At 33.4% G+C, this 19,485-nt stretch overlaps 1 protein-coding gene across 1 annotated transcript; it reads left to right on the plus strand.

Annotated features, from left to right (window-relative positions):
* The first annotated feature begins 57 nt into the window (after positions 1–57).
* LOC149426444 (uncharacterized) lies at positions 58–13,061 on the plus strand. The gene is made up of 15 exons (XM_089636967.1): positions 58–216; positions 321–759; positions 2,456–2,577; positions 3,870–4,096; positions 6,704–6,818; positions 6,898–6,978; positions 7,578–7,682; positions 7,781–7,939; positions 9,307–9,751; positions 9,887–10,008; positions 10,085–10,311; positions 10,491–10,605; positions 10,692–10,772; positions 10,869–10,976; positions 12,830–13,061. Exons 1-15 carry the CDS (start codon positions 214–216, stop codon positions 12,965–12,967), a joined length of 2,487 nt encoding a protein of 828 aa, XP_089493093.1. The 5' UTR covers positions 58–213; the 3' UTR covers positions 12,968–13,061.
* Positions 13,062–19,485: the final 6,424 nt, after the last annotated feature.

Consider the following 19,485-nt stretch of genomic DNA (forward strand, 5'->3'; position numbering starts at 1 on the left):
ATATTAATATTCATTATAATAATAATTAACCGTGTTGGCATTAAATAACACGACGTACATATCATATAATAAATGCAAAACAAGTATTTTTCTTGATAATGCTGTTCGACACCTTCTATAGTTAGAATCCGTGAGATGTTTCAGTTGTAAGTAGCAACCGGTATCCGAGTGTAATACGTGCGTCGCACATAATATTCTCGAATATATGTTATAATGGTAAGTGTCACATTTTTCAATTCAATTTCGTGCAATAAATTGTTTTGTATTTGGCCCAAATCTAAATCTAAAACTGAACTAACTTTTTTATTTATTTATTGCAGACAGTATTATGGTGTTATTTGGGCATCTTAGTTATCAACTTCTGCTGGAGCAATGCTTCTAATATGGAGGAAGTTATTTCCTGGAAGCAGGTCGAATACAACTGGCCAAGTGATGATTTGAAACACAAAGCGATTTCGGCAGGCGCCTATATCCCCGAGAACAACGTACCTCTCGGCATTGCGAGATGGAAGAACAAACTGTTTGTCTCTCTGAATCGTTGGAAGAGTGGAGTGGCTTCTACGTTGAATTATGTGGAGATTGGGGGAGATAAATCTCCTAAACTTACTCCATACCCTTCATGGGAATCCAACCTGATTCTGAACGCGTCTGAAATAAATGATGATCCGCTCAAGAAACCGATTGTTTCAGTCTTCAGAGTTTGGGTTGACGCTTGTGACAGGCTGTGGGTCTTAGATGATGGAGTGGATAATTTATTTGGCAAGTCAAATTTTATTTAAATATTTTCCTCTTTTCTGAGGACATTATATCATATATCATAAAACACAAAAAGCTTGTTAAGTTTGGTGTCCCCTTTTAAAACCCCATAAATTTTACTTTTTTTTGACGAGAAAATATTCATATTTATAGAGAATAATCTAAAAAACACACACGACTGGTGTAGCATCAATAAATTTCAGCTCAATTTAAGTAAAAATCAAACTACAAAATTTTATTAAATCAAAAACCCAATCATATACCAATACTCACGTGATAACTCAACTCGTTTCAGACAATGAAATCAATTAGAGGATTATTATCTTTAGAGGATAGTCTTTGATTATATATTTTTTGTAATTATCATTTATATATCATATACATAAATATTATCACGAATAACAATGAAAATGTACGATTTTAAAATGAAAATTATTGCCAAAGTGTTCTGTAATACATATACTTCAAATGTTCTGTATACTTCATAAGAACATAATGTAAATCATCTTTTTGGTCACCGAATTTTAAGGTTTACTCAGATTCTATTATAAAAATACAATACTAATTAATAACATATATCCATTACACACTTAATATTCCTTTTGAAAACATAAGTTAAAATTGTTTAGTGAAAATCTAAAATCAATAAAGCCGTCGCCGTCGGTGACATTTCAACACACCTTTGAAAAGTGATATAAAGTAAATGTTATGGTACGTATACATTTGCGAACCTAAACGCGAACCGAGCCACGAATTACGAGAAAGGAACGAAGCAATTGCGTCGCGCCATTTGCGGTTGATTCGTTCCTTTCCCATTTCCGAGGTTGAGGTTCAGTTCGTCAGTTCGGCTCGCGTATACGTACCATTTTATGCTTATGACGTATACTTATATGTTTTTATGTACTTGTATTTCTTACTTTTACATCCTTCAAGATTTATTTTGTACTTTCTGATGTCGTTGTACGAACTAATGCCACTTTTATTTTTCTTTTTAAATTAATTTGATTATTGCAGTAGCTATCAATTACCATGACGTGAAATTATTGTTTATGGTATATTTATAAGTAAAGTTTTTTTTAAATAAATAAAGTCACGAAAAGTGACTAAAAAACTAGGAAACAGGTTACGTTAGGTTAGGTATATAGGCCAGTTTTTTAATCAATTTATATCACTATCTTTTAAAGGTATTCTGATTTGTCACTGTCCTGAGTTGTAATGGAACCCTTTTTTAATCAGTTAGATATTAGGAACAACGTTTTTTTTAACATACTTTGAAGTTTATACCCATCAATGTAATATATCATTGAAGAAGAAGAAGATCATACTAATAAATCTAAAAGAAACATGAAACAGAACAAGACAAAGAATAATAAAAAAGATAACGGAATAACTAGGAATCGAACCCGGGATCTCTTGTCTTAACAGGCGTCTTAACCAACTTTACCATTGGGACCTATTTACTAAACGTCATATTTGAAATTCAGAATTAACAATGTCATCTTGCAACTATTTTTTCCCATATTTATGTATTGGTTTACGTTTTGTTTTCTACACTGAAAATTTTATTTAATTTCAATCAAAATAGTGCGTTTATACTTTTCACAATTGTTTTGTAATTTGTTTTATAAAAATTATTTAATCTGTATTTTTTTGTTACTGTTATTTTTTTTAATAAAAAAAACATTTATTTTTATTTCAGGTCGTCCAAGAACCATAATCGATAGATCTGTTTTGATATTTGACTTAAACAATGACGAATTACTGAGGCGATATTACTTCAAGAAGTCTGATGTGCTTAAGAATTCTGTTTTTGGAAATTTAGTAAGACAAGCACCAATTTTTTCATAAATAATTTAAACGGCATATTTTTGTTTGTGTTGTGTTTTTTTATTTATGAGTACCGCACAAGAGTCTCAACTGCTCCCACCCGCCTGGAGCCAGTGAGACTATGACATCTCCCGATTGGGGTATGTTGTGAGATTGAAGGAGTGGAAGTACCTGGTTATTCAGATCTGGTCACCGAACACGTTTAAAGCCCCGTAGTAAGCGTTCAAAGATGGTTTGAAATAATAATTAAGCAAAAATGGTGAAAATATTTAACAAAAAACGACTCGTTTGAAATAGAGCAAAACTCTATCGAAAAATGCTTAAGTTTTATTTAAAGACACACTGTGAATTTTTTCATGCCTGTAATATATTAAATAACAGAACAAAACGTGTTTGCAATAATTTTTGGAATTTACTTTACATTTTTTTTCTATCTAGGGAATTTTATATAATTAACGTTTCAGCATAAAAAATGAATAGATATTATCTTAAAAAATAACTTTTTTTTTGATACTCAAAAACTTAAAGAGTTAAAGGGATACTTGTTACAAATCGGTAGTAAATGGGGATGCGGGGGCAACGCTTGTCCTAGTGAGGTTAAAAATTTTAACGTAAAAAAAGATACAATGTAAAGAGGAAACTACAAACCAAAATTCTGTATATTCTTGGTATACCTTATATCGTAGGTAATAGGCATTAAATACGCTTGACAAAAGGAGTCTAGAAACGTTCGATTTCAAGCAAAAAACTGGTTTTTATTTATTTTGTAAATAATTTTATAAGAGAGCAAAAAAGTTAAACAAGTGAAACTGTCAAAGATAATCTTGGCTATATTTTTTTTAAGTTGTTTCCTTTACGCGTTCATACATTTCTATTGAAAAAAAAATTTTTTTAGTGGTGTGCATTTAAATTTTTTATTGTGTAATTTATTTTTTTATTTGTATTCTACTCAAGCGAAACGATAGGAAAACCTTAAATTTATTTAAAGCGTATTTTTTGGTATTCATAATTTACACCAATTCGTTATAAAGATTAATCAAAATAGTGATTTGGCATTAAGCTTCGCCTAAAGAAACAATAAACGTTTCGATTCTGAATGGTAGTCTTTCACCAGGGAAAATAAAATAAAAATTATTTCAATCTAACGCGTATCATATAATATATTGATTACTGTTTTGATTGTTAGTATTTTTACGTAGTTGACACAGTCAATAATAAATCCTGCAGCATTATTTTTGTGCCTGTATCATTATAATATAATTATATACATATATCTGTACTTGCAGGTGGTTGATACAACCTCTGATTCGTGCGACAATGCTTTCGCCTACGTGGCTGACTTCAGTGGGGCTGGGCTGGTAATCTACAGCTACAGTTCTAATACTTCCTGGAGGGTCAAACACCTCTACATGTTGCCTGACCCCCTGGCAGGCACCTTCAAGGTGGGAGGAGTGACAGCCCACTGGATTGACGGAATTCTGGGATTGGCACTGACTCAACTTAAATCGAATGGGTAGTAAAATAATATTATTATATTGCATACTTGCGCCTATATATATAGGGTAGTTCCGGGGGAAATGGCCCTAGTAACTTCAAGACTCTATTGTGAAGGAATTATGATGAATAAAACATTTAATCACTATAGAACATAAACTTTATTTATTAATCTTATCAAATATTAAAGATAAATCACTTCAACTAATGAAAACAATATAATTTTAAACTTAAAAAAAAAACTAGGACTGGCCATCTCTCCCAGAGTGTCCGGGGGTGATGGCCATAGTGGTTAGGGGGAGATGGCCAGTACTTTTTTTGCCTTTCCCTTTGCCTTTGTGACATTTTAACTTTATTATTTTCTTTTTGCCGCAATAAGAACACATGTCCTCAAACTCGGTGCAATTTTCATGCACCCAAAGCATGCAAATAATGCATTGTATCCAATCTTCAACTAATTGTGTCCTGTAATAATTATCACCGCAACCTCTGCAATTATATTTTTCTCTATCTTCAGATTCACTTTCAGAGGTATCGTTGAAAACGATAGGAATTTCTTCACAACTGCTCTCAGACAACCTACGAATTGCCTTTCGTTTCTTAACAGTATTTTTTTCTTAGGTCTTTCAGTCTTAATTTCCGTTTTAATTATTTTTGTTTTTTATCTTTCTTCCCTTTTTTCATTTTCATTTTCTTTCATTTTTCGTTTTTCCATATGCTCTTCAGATGTCAAGAGAATGCTTACTTGTTTGGCTTGTTTCCGAACCTGGTTTAGTTTTACAGGCAGTGGAGATACTCCAGGTTTATTTATTAGGTTATTATCACTGAGAATCCTCTCAAGCATTTCAAAATAGGCGTTTACTTCTGCTTTATTCATCCCTTGACTTCTAGCATATGACACCCCTTCTGATTTTCTTAATGAAATATTGGAATTCCTTCTCAAAAACAATTGAACCCAATCATAGCCCGCCTTCTCAGATTTCATATTGAATCTGTGTTTAATTCCTAATTGCTCAGCATACCTACTTGAATGAAATTCTTCTTAAATCATCGATAGTCAATGGAAAGCCTCTCGATTGCATGTCTTTTATATGCTTGCTCAGTCTTTTTTCGTTATCTGCACCAAAGGTAGATGATGGTCCCATAGATCCCTCTGTGTAGTTGTTTTGTTTTAACCTTCTTTCTAGTGTTTTTCTTGGGATATGGTAGACAAAAGAGGCCCTATAAACAGTCATCCCTCGACTTTGTACTTCTTCCATAGCATTTTTTAAGTCTTCTTGGCTCCAGGCACCTTGTCCAGCAGCTGCCTTCCGTATGTATTGGTTAGGCATCGGTAGAAAATATTAAATATTAAAAATAAATTAAAATTAGGACATTAAATTTGATGGCTATCTCTCCCGTAAATATTATGGCCATCTTTGCCGATTGTCCGGGTGAGATGGCCACATGGCATAATAAAAGCAACTTCTCAATTTATTAGTTAATTTTGAGGTTAGAACACGAGAAATTTTTTTAGTTCACAAAGAAATCACGAAAACGGGCAAAACTTTGAAAACTTTAACGTAAGTATGTTAATATCTTAACCCCTTTAGTTTAAATCGAACGTGTTATTAAAAAACAATGTCAAATTACTCACCTTTCCATAATTTTTACGCACAAAACTCCGCTAATACTTGTTGCCCGTGCCGAAACGAAGCGAACTGAGTTAAAAGAAGCGCCATCTATGAATTATTCCTAGAACTTTTTTTCTATTAGCCATCTCTCCCGTACGGCCATCTCCCCCGGAATTACCCTAATTAACTTATAATATGAACATTGTTATTCAGTAGTTGAGCTAAGCCGTTGTCAAATCACATTGCCTGGGCTTTACATAGAGTTTTTTGAAATCAGACATAGACAGTAATTTTTCTTTTATTTTGAATGTCATGTGCAAAGTGAGTAAGTGTGCAAAATTTCATCAAGAAGCATCAAAATTACTTCAAGGGATTGTAAAAAGGAATTTCGGTGGTTTTTCGAAATTTCTTGTCGACAGTGACCTCTAGTTTCGAAGGTCGATCTCGGAATAAAACCGCAGATTTATATAAAAATAAAATCCATGCGCCCGCGCCCGCCCGCCACAGATACTCTTCCATATGTAATTAGAATATAGGTTAACTTTAGGAGAGGTAGATGATAAATATACTCACTTGCTCACTGACTCTCATCGTGTTTTTTACTATCGATTTTCGTTTATTATGTTCGGCCACGTTGTAGGTAGGCAGTATCTAGTCGTTTGGTCTATGTTGGTGTTTATTATGTTCGACCACGTCGTAGGTAGGTAGGCAGTATCTAGTCGTTTGGTCTATGTTGGTCTTTATTATGTTCGACCACGTCGTAGGTAGGTAGGCAGTATCTAGTCGTTTGGTCTATGTTGGTCTCTATTATGTTCGACCACGTCGTAGGTAGGTAGGCAGTATCTAGTCTTTTGGCGTTTGTTAGTTTTTATTATGTTCGGCCACGTTGTAGGTAGGCATTATCTAGTCGTTTGGTGTTTGTAAGTGTTTTTGATGTTTCAATTCATTTCCTTCTTCCTTTTAACATTCAGGAGAAAATAACTTGAGAAATGTTTTGATTGTGGCTTTTTCAGATTTAGAACACTGTATTTCCACTCGCTGACCAGTAAAACGCAGTTCCATGTGTCCACCGAAGTACTACGGAATCAAACATGGGCGAACAATCCTGCTGCTTTCGATGACTACAAAGTAACTATTTTAATCCTTCTAAAAATCAGTAGCATACAATCTCATATTTTTTCCACTATGTTAATTATTTTCTATATAGATTTCAGGGTATCGAGGAGCGAATTCTCAAGCCACCACAAATGGATATGATGAGAGAACGGGAGTTATTTTTTATACACAGGTACGAGTGACCAAATAACTTTTTTCGAAATTCCATCGTTTTAAGATAGTTTTTAGGTAAAAAAGTTGAATTTTTTGTATGGGAACATAAATATTCTCCTGTGGAAAAATATTTAAGTACCTATAGGAAAAAAAAGTCGGAATTTCTATAAGATTAATGTGGCTTTTTTACTTCTACCATCATGTAGAATCACCTTCAGAAGTTATTGCACCTTACCCCCGGACACCCTGTATAGGTACAACATATGTAAACATACTTTAAAAAAAAAATTGTTAATATTTTTTATTTATTGAAAAAAACACAATAAAATCGATATAAAATTGAAAGGGTTAAGAATCGGACCACCACATGTGAGGTAATTTTGATTGAAAATTACCTTTCGTATCACCCCACTTTGTTTGATCCATGGGTTAAAGGACAATAATATTTCCTCCAGAAATTTAAAAGGGTGATAATTTTTTGTAGCTAAATTATTGTGGAACATGTTTCTAAGCATAAAATTATACTCTGACTAAATTAAGGAATTTAGGACAAAAAAATCATTATTACAAAAATGTCCCGTCAGTAAAGACGTGGTTACTATAATTATAACATTTCAGCCAAACAGGAATGGAATAAGCTGCTGGAATACAAATAATCCAATTTCTTCAACTAGCCTTGTTGAAAAAAATGCAACTACACTGGAATTTCCCGCAGATTCAAAAGTAAGAAAATTCGCAGAAAACTACATATTTTTCAGCCAATATTTCTGCCAGTATTTATGATTTTTTATTTCTATCTAATACCTACAAATCTCTTCCAGATGGATGGCGATCGAAATATATGGGTGATATCAAACCGTTTACCCAAGTATTTGTACGGTTCACATGAGAAGGATGAGGTCAACATTCGAATTTTTAAGATAAGCGTTGATAATGCAATTAAAAATACTGATTGTGAAAAGAAAAATAAAAACATTCAAGTAAGTTGACTGTACTGAAACACCTTTCGCTTTTAAAGTTCATAATAACCATTGATAATGTAGTGAGGTATGGAAGCGTGGTGACTGTCACTGAGCTATGACCAAAATGCACGGACTATCAAAGCTGCAGAGCCAATGAAAGTTATGCGTTTGGTGTACAGGTGAAAGAAAATAATGGCCGGGCGCCGCGTTTGACAGTTGTAATTCAAGCGTATACGTGATTAGCAATGGAATCGGTGAACGATGTTGGCGACACTTTCGTAGGTACTTTCATACGAATCATTTTTGTTCATGCCCCATCTCGCGTGTTTCTAGTATCGAACTTGGTTATAACGAGTAAAGAGACCAAATAAATTTGCTCCGATGTAACCTATCGCTTTAAATAGGTAACTAACTAGTGATAAGTAAATCTTAGTTTTTATTTATTATATATTCAATCATATTGTTATTGGGTTCAGACTCAGAAATCAATTAAAAAATCAGTAATTGAAATTAAAATACCTATCTAGAAATAATAAAAATGTATCGTCTGTAAATGGGCTACCCACAGTTTGAAAATGCCTACAGAGGGCGAAACAGTTGTCACGCGTAATAATTACACAGCAGAACTTGTTTCAAAATAAACTGTTTTTATAAACCCAATAACAATATTATTGAATAAGAAATTATATAAAAATATAAAATTAAAATGGAGTTCTACAAATTAAACAATAAATAAAAGTAAATCTTATGTTAATCCGTACTTTTTACTTTGTTAAGAGGACGCTACAGGCCAAAAATGTGTATATTCTTGGTATACCTTATATTGTAGGTAATAGGCATTAAAATCGCTTAACAAACGCAGTCTAGAAACGTTCGATTTCAAGCACAAAACTGGTTTTTATTTATTTTGTAAAAAATTTTATAAGAAAGCAAAAAAGTTAATCAAATTAAACTGTCAGAGATAATCTTAGCCATAATACTGTATTTTTTCAAGTTTCATGCGTTCATTCATTTCTATTGAAAATATATATTTTTTGTTGTTTACATTTATATTTTTTATTGAGTAATTTATTTTTTTATTTGTATTATACTCAAGCGAAACGATAGGAAAACCTTCAATTTACCTAAAGCATATTTTTGTTATTCATAATATACACCAATTAGTTATAAATATTAATCAAAATAGTGATTTAGCGTTAAGCTTCGCCTTAGCCGTTGACACGTTATAAACGTGAGCTTTATACCCAAGTTCGACTGTATAAAATAATGTGATATAATAAAAGGTATGAAGAAATTCATTGCAATGGAAAAATACTCATCTTGACTATTCAGTCACATTACATAACATCAACTCGTTAATAATTAATGTCTTTGTCGTGTTTTAGGAAGCCCAAAACAACAGTATCCTTTCCGAAAGGGACCAAGAAAGTGCAGAAAGGAATCATACGGTTGAAATGGATGAAGTTTTTTCCTGGAAACAAATACAATTCAAGTGGGCAAGCGAAGAGCAGAAAAGCAACGCTTTATCGACAGGCACTTATATCCCAGAAAACAATATCCCTCTCGGTATCGTAAGATGGAAGAGCAAACTATTTATCACTGTGAATCGGCTGAAGTCAGGAGTGGCGTCCACTCTGAATTATGTGGAGATTGGGAAAGATAAATCCCCTTTGCTTATTCCGTACCCATCTTGGGAATCAAACCTCATTTGGAATGGGCTTGAGATTAGCAGCGAGCCACTGGAGAAGCCAATAGTATCTGCATATAGAGCCGCGGTGGACGCTTGCGATAGGCTTTGGGTCTTGGATGATGGGGTGGATAGTATTTTCGGTCAGTACCTACTCAGGTTGTATTCTATTTCTGTAATCAACGGGCTTTATTACTTGATGTATTTAGTACCTACTTAAGACATAATATTTTGCATAGAGTCTAGCATCCGATGAGTCATCATTCTTTTCTTTGCAGGGGGTCATAAAACAGTTATCAACAAATCAATTGCGATTTTTGATCTTAACACCGACACATTATTAAAAAGATATTATTTCAAAACGTCAGATGTTTTGGACAATTCTGTTTTTGGAAATATAGTAAGTATAATGTTGTAAGTTTGTAAAAAAATTGATGTCAGTTTTTAGATTATTTTTACTACACAAGCATTTTCAGGTGATCGACACTACCCCAGCTACATGTAACGAAGCGTTCGCCTATGTGGCTGACTTTGGAGGCTTTGGGCTGGTGGTCTACAGCTTTAGTGCCAACACTTCCTGGAGAATCAAACACCTCTACATGATGCCGGATCCCTTGGCAGGCACCTTCAAGGTGGGGCCGAAAACAGCACACTGGATGTATGGGGTCCAGGGATTGACATTGAGCAACGTAAAATCTAATGGGTAGGTCTCTAATGGTTCCATTAAAACTCAGGATAGTGACAAATCAACACACATATGAAAGGCGATATAAAGTATATTAAATTGTCACAGTTGTCTGATTACCATCGCCAAAGCGAATGATTCTTTAAAGCCGTTAATTATTGTTAGACTTTATAATTTGTTTTTTTACTGATTTCCAGGTACAGGACATTATATTTCAGTCCTCTAACAAGCACAACACAGTTCCAGGTTTCCACTAAAGTTATTCAAAATCAAACATGGGCGCAAAGTGATGCTGGTTTCGACGATTACAAAGTAAATAATAATTACTACGTCATTGTTTTAATTATGTATAAATAAAACAATAGGAGAGAAGATAAATACCCACCGTTTTTTTTCAGGTCACTGGAAATCGAGGATCAAATTCTCAATCAACAAATTGTGTATTTGATGATAAAACTGGAGTCATTTTTTATACACAGGTAGTCACAATGCGCCACTTACAAACATTGACACAGTATCGTGTATTTAGAAATTATTCGAAATAATATTTATTTATTTACTCTGTTTTATTCCAGCCAAATAGAAATGGAGTAAGTTTATGGAATACAAACTCTCCCTTGAATTCGTTTACCGACCTTGTAATTGAAAACGAAAGGTCTTTGGAATTTCCCGCTGATTTAAGAGTAATATAATATTTTTCTACCTACATACCGCAATCGTGTCTTGTTATACAGAATGACTATTACTACAATTGTTGAAATTACATTTCCTCAAATTCTTTGGCGAAATTAAAAATTCAGCTCTTTAAAAATACATCTGTAAAGTAGGCAAGTACTACGGTACCTACTATCTTTTTTATGTTATTTTATAATAAGTATAAAATGTGTAACGTCATTACATAAAATGAGTATTTACCTACTTGAAAAACATGCATTTTCTCCGTGCATGTTGTAAAGGGAAGAAAATAGCATGATTATGACGAATAAACACAATATACATAAGTACCTTCTAGAAAATAAGTGAGTTAGGTACCCACGACACTCGAGCCCCTGACAGGCCACGCTCGACCACTCTGTACTTTCGTGGCTACAGGCTACACGGCTACACTACCAATTAGGAGTGAGCGTTATTTAACGTAACTAGATACAATAACTAGTTTCGTCGATGTAACGGAAATAACTAGTCTCGATAAAATTACAAGTAGTTATTTTTGTAAATGCGTTATTTGGTGTTGGGTGTGATGTAAAGTAGTTTCGGCCGTTTCGCATGCGACCGCGTTTCAGTAACGCCGCGTTTCGTAACGTAACGCGGTAGTCGGCGCCGTCGGCGGGACGGATTGTTATTTGTTATGCATATGTGAGACTAGTTTCGGTCGTTTCGCATGCGACCGCGTATTTCCAATCTCTGCCGCGTTTCAGTAACGCCGCGTTTCGTAATGTAACGCGGTAGTCGGCGGTATTGTTATGTTATGCATATAAATCACCATTAGTCCTCGTTTCAGTCGCCTACGCGTTTCGTTGCTCTATCTATAACACTTGTACACATTTTAATATTGACAGTTATTTTGAAATATTATTATGTTATTTTTGCTTATAAATGTATCTTATGTAATAAATAAATAAAAAATAAATCTGTTTGTATGAGGGTGACGACCGTAATTATAGAAGGGTAAGCAGAGAGGATAGACCGCTTTTATTACCTCCAATGTTTTGTTTTACATTGAAAATAATTAAATAATTTTAGCGCGACTGAAACGTGAAAGGGATTGGAAATACACCTCCCGGGCAGCCGAGCGAATACCGCACAAGAGTCCCAACTGCTCCCGTCTGGAGCCAGTGCGAAACAATTTATTTTTGGGGTATACCATGTAGCGCTACCCCCTTCTTTAGCCAACGTTTCGGACAGCGTTACAGTGTCCATCATCATACCGCACAAGAGTCCCAAAAGCTCCCGTCTGGAGCCAGTGCGACTATGGCACCCCCAATTGAGGTATGTTGTGAGTTGTGAGGCTGAAGGTAGTAGGGAGGGGAAGGAGATGGGGTAGATGATAGATATCAGTGAAAACGATGAAAAGGTGTAAATAAACAGTAAATATAACGTGCAAATAAACTGTAAATATCAATAACCATTGTATATTATTCGTGATTAGTCGGAACTAATTAATTAATTAGTCCGACTCGGGAGACACGCCAAACGCGGGGCCAACACATGTACATGGTTGACATTTGTCACGCGAGGACGGGTAAGTGAATGAAAATAACTAGTTACAAAAATAACCGTTTTGAAACAGGTTACGCCGACCAAGAAACTTGTTTCGTTACGTTTCTTGAAAATGACGTTACGACCCACGTCTACTACCAATGGGAATGTATGGCTAGCGATATGCTGAAATAGACCAACCCATGATGCGTTTAACGTAATGTGTCGCCTACCTTATCCCCGTAAGTAGGTACCTACTAAGTTTATAGAAAAACGTTTCTGTCGACTGATCAGAAGTTATATTAGGTTTTATTTCTAAACTTATTACCCTTTTCAGATGGATACAGATCGCAACGTGTGGGTGATATCAAATCGTCTGCCCAAATATATTTATGGGTCGCACGATAAGAACGAAGACAACATCAGAATTTTTAAATTCGGAGTTGATGACGCCATTCACAATACAGCTAATTAAAAATAAAAACTAAAATTAATCAGGGTCGTCCGTATTATAACAAATTACCATTTCATTGTATTCTATAGGTAGTAAGCATGATGTATTATGCAAAATACACAAAAATATTTTATGAATAGGTCTTTCATTTTTTTTTCCACCAAAACAAAACACAAACGAACAACAAAAACCACTTCTCAATTTGGTTCAAAATCTCCATCAATGGTAGCAATATAAACATTTTGTGTTTTGGCAAATATAATTTTTTATTTTTCAGTGAAAGTAAAGAGTGTAATTGACATTTGGTAATTTTAAAAAAAAAATATTGACAGAATGACTTTGCAGGTAGCTATATGATAAACCATGGGAGAAACTAACGAAAAAACGAACCACGTGTTTAAAAATCAATCAATGTTTTGTATCCTCAAAATCCATGACTCACGACTGGAAAGTTAGCCTTGTGCTCACACTACTCACGTGTGCTTAAGGCGATGCACTACGTCGTTTAATATTTTGAATCGAGCCGCCATCAATAACACTCCTTACGTAGATAGCGATAAGGCTTAAATTTCCGCTTAACACCATCCAGCTGTTTTAATTTAAGGAAGAAAAAAACATGGCCAAAAAGTGCCTTTTATTTTATTATGTGGATGTTCAGGCATAAATATTTAAATGTTTTCCGATCATTTTATAAATAACTTAATTTTCCACATTATACAATAAAACCATAACCAAAAATGGGTTCGTAAGTTAGAAATCTTGAACTTTAAAGCAGTTTTCATAGGCCTTATAAATAATTTTTTTCTTGGCTTATAAAAAGACATATGTAAAAAATACTCGATGGTTTCAAAGGCCAAGATGTATTATACACGCGGTATTTATTTAAAGCATCTGAAACATTTCTAGGCTACCAAATTTTCAATCTAAAAACACATGATTTTGCATTACTACGTAGTGCATCGCCTTAAATAAACCTCTGACGCACCAATTTTTTTGATTTTGTCTACGAACTGAATGACTGCAATATTTTTTGAAGGCTGGCAATATTGAAATAACTTTGTTTATGGTAATGTAAATAGCATTTATTTGACAATTTGACTTGACAGTTCAGTGAGAGTGGTATATTTATGGTTCAGTGTTGTTGGCAACAGATAGATAGTTGATTTATGGTTGGCAACGGCGACAGAATTGAAAATCTGTGCGTAGTGTTCAGCCTCAGTGTACTAAAATAATATTTATACCGTAGTAAAAAGATATTTCCTTTCGTTATAATGTCAAACAACGGTTATATACCACTGTGTAATAGCCCTAGCCCACGCGGGAATTTTAGAGGTGGCCGAAACAACACCCCGTTCAGAGGTTTTAGTTCGAATCATCAGCAACAACAAAGATTTGGTGGACCCAGGAATAACTATAGCCCTTACAATCGCGGAAATCAGGGACGTAAAGTGAGTATTTTGTCATACGGCTTGTTTTAGACTTACGTTTAACCGAGTATCAAACAAATTGTTATTATTTGATGCTTAAATATTTTCATTTTACTACCAAAATAATGTTCGTAGTCTGGATGTTAGAATGATCATCCAGATTTTCAATCATATTTTGGCAGCAAATTATGAATACTGGTTACAGTTATTGGTATGTATTTACTAATAATGGTAATCGGTTTATGTATTTTAAACACGTAAAATGTGATTTGTAAATATATTTGTTCTTCGTATTATTTATTGAACAATCGCATTGTAATGCTCATTTATAACTTTTCACATTCAAATTTTGTTTAGGCGACTGGTTGCTTTATTGTTATTTTTTAGGTAAACTTTTACCTACAACTACCGGTTATAATGAGCATTTAAAAAAAAAACAAACATTTGATTCAACTTATGACAATAAATAGCTAATATTATGCGCTAACTTCATATCAGTGTGCTGTCAAAATGGTATGTCAGTTGGCAAGTTTTCGCATAACTTACTTTTTACGTAAATAATATTAAATATGAATATTTTTCATAGTCTTAAACGCAAAAAGTTGCTGTTTATTGACAAGTTGAATCAAATGTATGTTTTTTTTAAATGCGTATTGAAAACGGTACTTGTAGGTAAAATTTTCCCTTCTTACTATACAGGGAGTATTAACTATCTGCTTCGATGATGCTCATTTAAATAAATCATTTGCATTATATTTAGATGTATACATTTCACCAAAATGTCAGTAAAGAGGAGAACCGCTTGGTTCGCCTTTGTACCGCTAGTGTGCAACAGTAACACTGCTCTTACCACTGTTGGTAAAAAGAACTACACGGTATCGCTCGGTTTGCCGAAATTTACTCCAATCCATACCATTCGTATCCCCTATTTGGTTATTTACTAATGGCAACTTGTTTCTTTCAGAGTTTCAATAATGGTCCACGATTCGATAGACCCCAAGATATATCGGCGTATTATCATCCATCTATGATGCAGGACCCCTGGGCTGGATTAGAAATTGTAATTAAACTACCTACCAACAATTCACCATCTTTAAATAGTTCTTCAACTACAATTATTGAAGAAAGTCTTGATGATTCAAATTCCAGTTTTACAAAGTGAAACTTTATGAGAATGATTTTATTTATATTATGACAATCATTTTAATCTACCCTTTAAGTATGTCGGTACTTAATCATTTTAGTTTTCTGTATTTTACACTTGAAGTGTTGATATTTTATTAAATGAATTTAATCTCAACATGTTCTCTTGGATTATAACTATTCAGAGTTTAGAGTACTATGTAGAGTTATTATTTTTCCCATTTGATGAATGCATCCTTCCATTTTTTAACGAACCATTTTTACTGTCTACAGTTTGAATTTAATTTTACATTATGTAGAGTGATTTTTAATAGTGTAAGATGTTTTAAAGATTGTGTAAGTAATTAGATAATTAGAAATAAAATATGTGTATGTATAGTAAACTTTGTCTTTTTTCAACCGAGTTCCAAACTATGTTAAATGTTAAGGTAATCTATAAATAATAAATTGACTAATACAGTGGAAACTGCTGAACCTCTAGTGTACTAAATATTTCTGTAAATTTAGTGATAAATTAAGTAAAGATCAATAAAATAAAGAAGCATTTTAAAAATATTAGTAAGAATGTGTGTAATAAAAAATGGAATTAATGTGTTTTAAATTTTACACAACTGATAAACAACAATTAATGTATCGATTGTTTATCAGTTGTGAAAAATGTAAAACACATTTATTTACAACTTCAAACACCCAGTACTAACTCATTACAAGGTACATTATCAGTATTCATACAAAGGTGAAGCAATAAAGAAATGCATATAAATAAGAAGAATAATTTCACAAAAGCGAAACAGCTGTCACACTTGTTCACTTGAGCGATAGCGTATCCGAAAAAACACCTTGAGGGATAGAGATTTCCAGTTTTATGTAGATTAAGCCATGCTCATTCTGAAAATCGTTCCTCTGAATATTAAAGGTATTCTTAAAACATATTTTGAAACTTCACACTGTTAGATGGTGTCATTTTTGATATTGTTGAATAAAACACTTTTAACACATTATGCTTTTCTATATTCAGATGAATTATTGGTTCGCGCCTGTACATAAGATATACTAATCTGAAAAATACATTTGCCAAAACTCGCGCTTGTATTTGTATACAAAAAATTATTACCCAACCAAAACGTATTTGTGAAAAGAGTGATTCTAACAGTATAACGCGTGAGATTAATGGAGACAGAAGATAGGATTGTTCAATTAAATCAACACCCGGGGAGATTGAATGATTTATAAAAAGATGGTAGAGTTATTAATGTGTACGGTCTTGATATTCAGGCTGAAGATTGACGTAAGTCCGTATTACATTTTTCTAATAGTGATTTATATTTTTTCCAATGAAAAGTTTTATGAGAGGTTTCTTCCCATCAATATTATCTGTCACTAGAGGCGGCTCTAGGGGTCCAGAAGTGAAAGATCATTCGAAAAAAAAATGAACATGAAATGTTTATACACATTGCTAATGCATAAAATGCCAATGTATGTAATTAATTTGCCTGTACTCACATATTCTAAAGCTGATAGTTCAATATTGTTTAATTTAAAATTATTTACACATTAGTTTTTTTTTGTTTTGAAAGATCTTTTCCTATTATGTACCTATTTTCTAGTTTATAAGTAGACTTAAAGTAAACAATGAAAACAAAAGCACCTATACATTCAATTTATTGCACCCGCAAATCCTCTGACAAAAATTATAACTTTTCGTTTATCAATTTTAACCTCTTTATTTTTCTCTCTGGTAACATAAACTAACTGTCACTTTATTTGAAAATGTTCGTTACGATTCAATGAATTGTTTGCGATTTTTTTCAATACGATATCCACAGAATTTGGCATTTTAAATTATTCTGTGCAAATTACGTCAACAATGATAAATATAATTTCTCAAACTAATATTCAACTTCAAGATGGCTATTGTTTATCACACAAAAAACTTTTGATTGACTTTTTTTGACATCCGAGACAGCTTCTCATTTGCACGCTAGATGGCACTGGAACCCGCTATTACCGTACCAATCTCTGCACAAATATTAAAACTAAATTAATTATAGGGTAGTTTGTTAAATCCTTTTTTATATGGATACAATTGCAGCATATTTTTGTGAGGTCATTGACCAAATAACCCTCATAGAAGAGCCGCCACTGTCTAAAATTTAGCAATCGTTTTACGCCACCTGGAGTTTTTTCAGTGTTTAAAAATTGAGAATTTTTCGACGTACCTAGAGCTTCTTTACTAAAATCGTCAACAGTATTTTTTCTAATGTGGATGTTGTTTCTCCTTCAAAATAATGCACTACCTATCATAGTTTTTTTATGTCTTCTCTTCACGTAAAATGTTCTAGATGCTGGTAACTGATACATTATTAGTCTCACTTGCTGAATAAAGAACGTTGTAGTCCAAATTATAATTTTTTTGAAAATTTAGGTTAATTGCTCTAACGTCTTCCAGAACGGCCAGAACGAAATGTGGTTGATTTAACAATTTAAACACAAAATTTATTATCGTATTAACGGGCGATGCCCAAGGAAGACATGGCATGATCAAGTGAACCAAATATTTGAGTCAGGTCACGTAAAGAGTCGGAATAATAGAAGAGTATGTATGAGACAATGCCTGAATGTGAGTATGACACGACAGTGAAGGGTAGAATAAGTCGGAGACCCTGAGGAAGATATAACACAATTACGTGAATCAAATATTGAAGTCAGGACACGTAGAGAGTCAGAATAATAAAAGAGTATGTATCAGAGTCGAGTGGTGATCTGACCTCTCTGCCTAACCCTGCGAGAAACAGCATAACGGTTAGTTAGTTACTAATGCATACTGCACTATGGCATCCACAATTGGGGTATGTTGGGTACCGCCACCCCGGGAACCATTTATTGGAAAACCAACATCTCTGCCGTAGGTCACTCCAAGTGGTTTATAAACGCTGTGTAAATATTACGCGTAGCGTAATTTCAAAATAGTGAAGAACTTGACTTATTACCATTAGGGTTTTTTTTTGGTTAAAACAGTCTTAAACCAGGCTCATGGCCGGCTTTACCATACCAATGTTGAACAGGCATGTAAGAATCTAATTAGTAAGAATGTCAGTAAATAAATAAATTAGATAGTTATTATAATTTGTATTTAGTCAATGATTTTTGTACCTACATAACATGTAACAGGTATTTCACTCAATCTGGGATTCACTCTCTTCCCAGAATATTTGTGACTTTTATAAAGTGAATTCCCCATTGTTTTAAAATAACACAAAACTGCATTATACAAAGATGTTATTATTTATTATTATTATCACTTCGAAGTTCGAACCGCTGGTCGCAGGTGTGCAGACTGCGCTTTGGCAAGACAGATGATACTGTATGTCGGTACATCAAAATAACTAAAAGTTACATATTCAAGAAAGTTCTAAATTATTATAGTTGCTTTTGTCACCATAATATAGTTTATTTCCTTTTTACTGCATAAGCCACACATAGCCGTAAGTATCCCTAGTCCCGAGCAATGGTTGAACATTTATAAAAAAGCAAAATGAATATTTTATCAGAATCACATATCTTTTGACCTATTTACTACATATTTAACTACTTTAATATACATAACAGGAATGTGCTGAAAGCGTGCTCAATGAATGTATATCGGAACCGCTTGCACACGAGTTAGTGTCTGAAAATATTTTTTTACGACTTGATTACAAAACATCAACTTTTCTTTACTTTCTATAAATATAATTTACATGTATTATATACATAAACCTTCCGGAAAAAATTCTCTAAAAGGTAGTAAAAACCCTGTCAAAATCCGTTGCGTAGTTTAGAAGAACTAAGGGCACAAACAGACAGACACGGATAGCGACTTTATTTTATACTATTTAGAGATAAGTTATAGACAATATTTTTGCCAATCTCATTTATAGAATTCTTTTTCGCTAATAAAATAATATCCGTTGTTTTCGAGTGGGCATG

This window comes from Hesperophylax consimilis, chromosome 1, assembly GCF_061612785.1.
Source record: "Hesperophylax consimilis isolate HC1 chromosome 1, BYU_Hcon_1.0, whole genome shotgun sequence".
Classification (NCBI taxonomy): Eukaryota; Metazoa; Arthropoda; class Insecta; order Trichoptera; family Limnephilidae; genus Hesperophylax; species Hesperophylax consimilis.

What these genes read in the sequence shown, in the direction of transcription:
- LOC149426444 (XM_089636967.1), top strand. An exon ending in AATTTCCCGCAGATTCAAAA is followed by an intron (nt 7,683 to 7,780) that starts GTAAGAAAATTC and finishes AATCTCTTCCAG; the next exon opens with ATGGATGGCGATCGAAATAT. An exon ending in TGGGGTGGATAGTATTTTCG is followed by an intron (nt 9,752 to 9,886) that starts GTCAGTACCTAC and finishes TTTTCTTTGCAG; the next exon opens with GGGGTCATAAAACAGTTATC.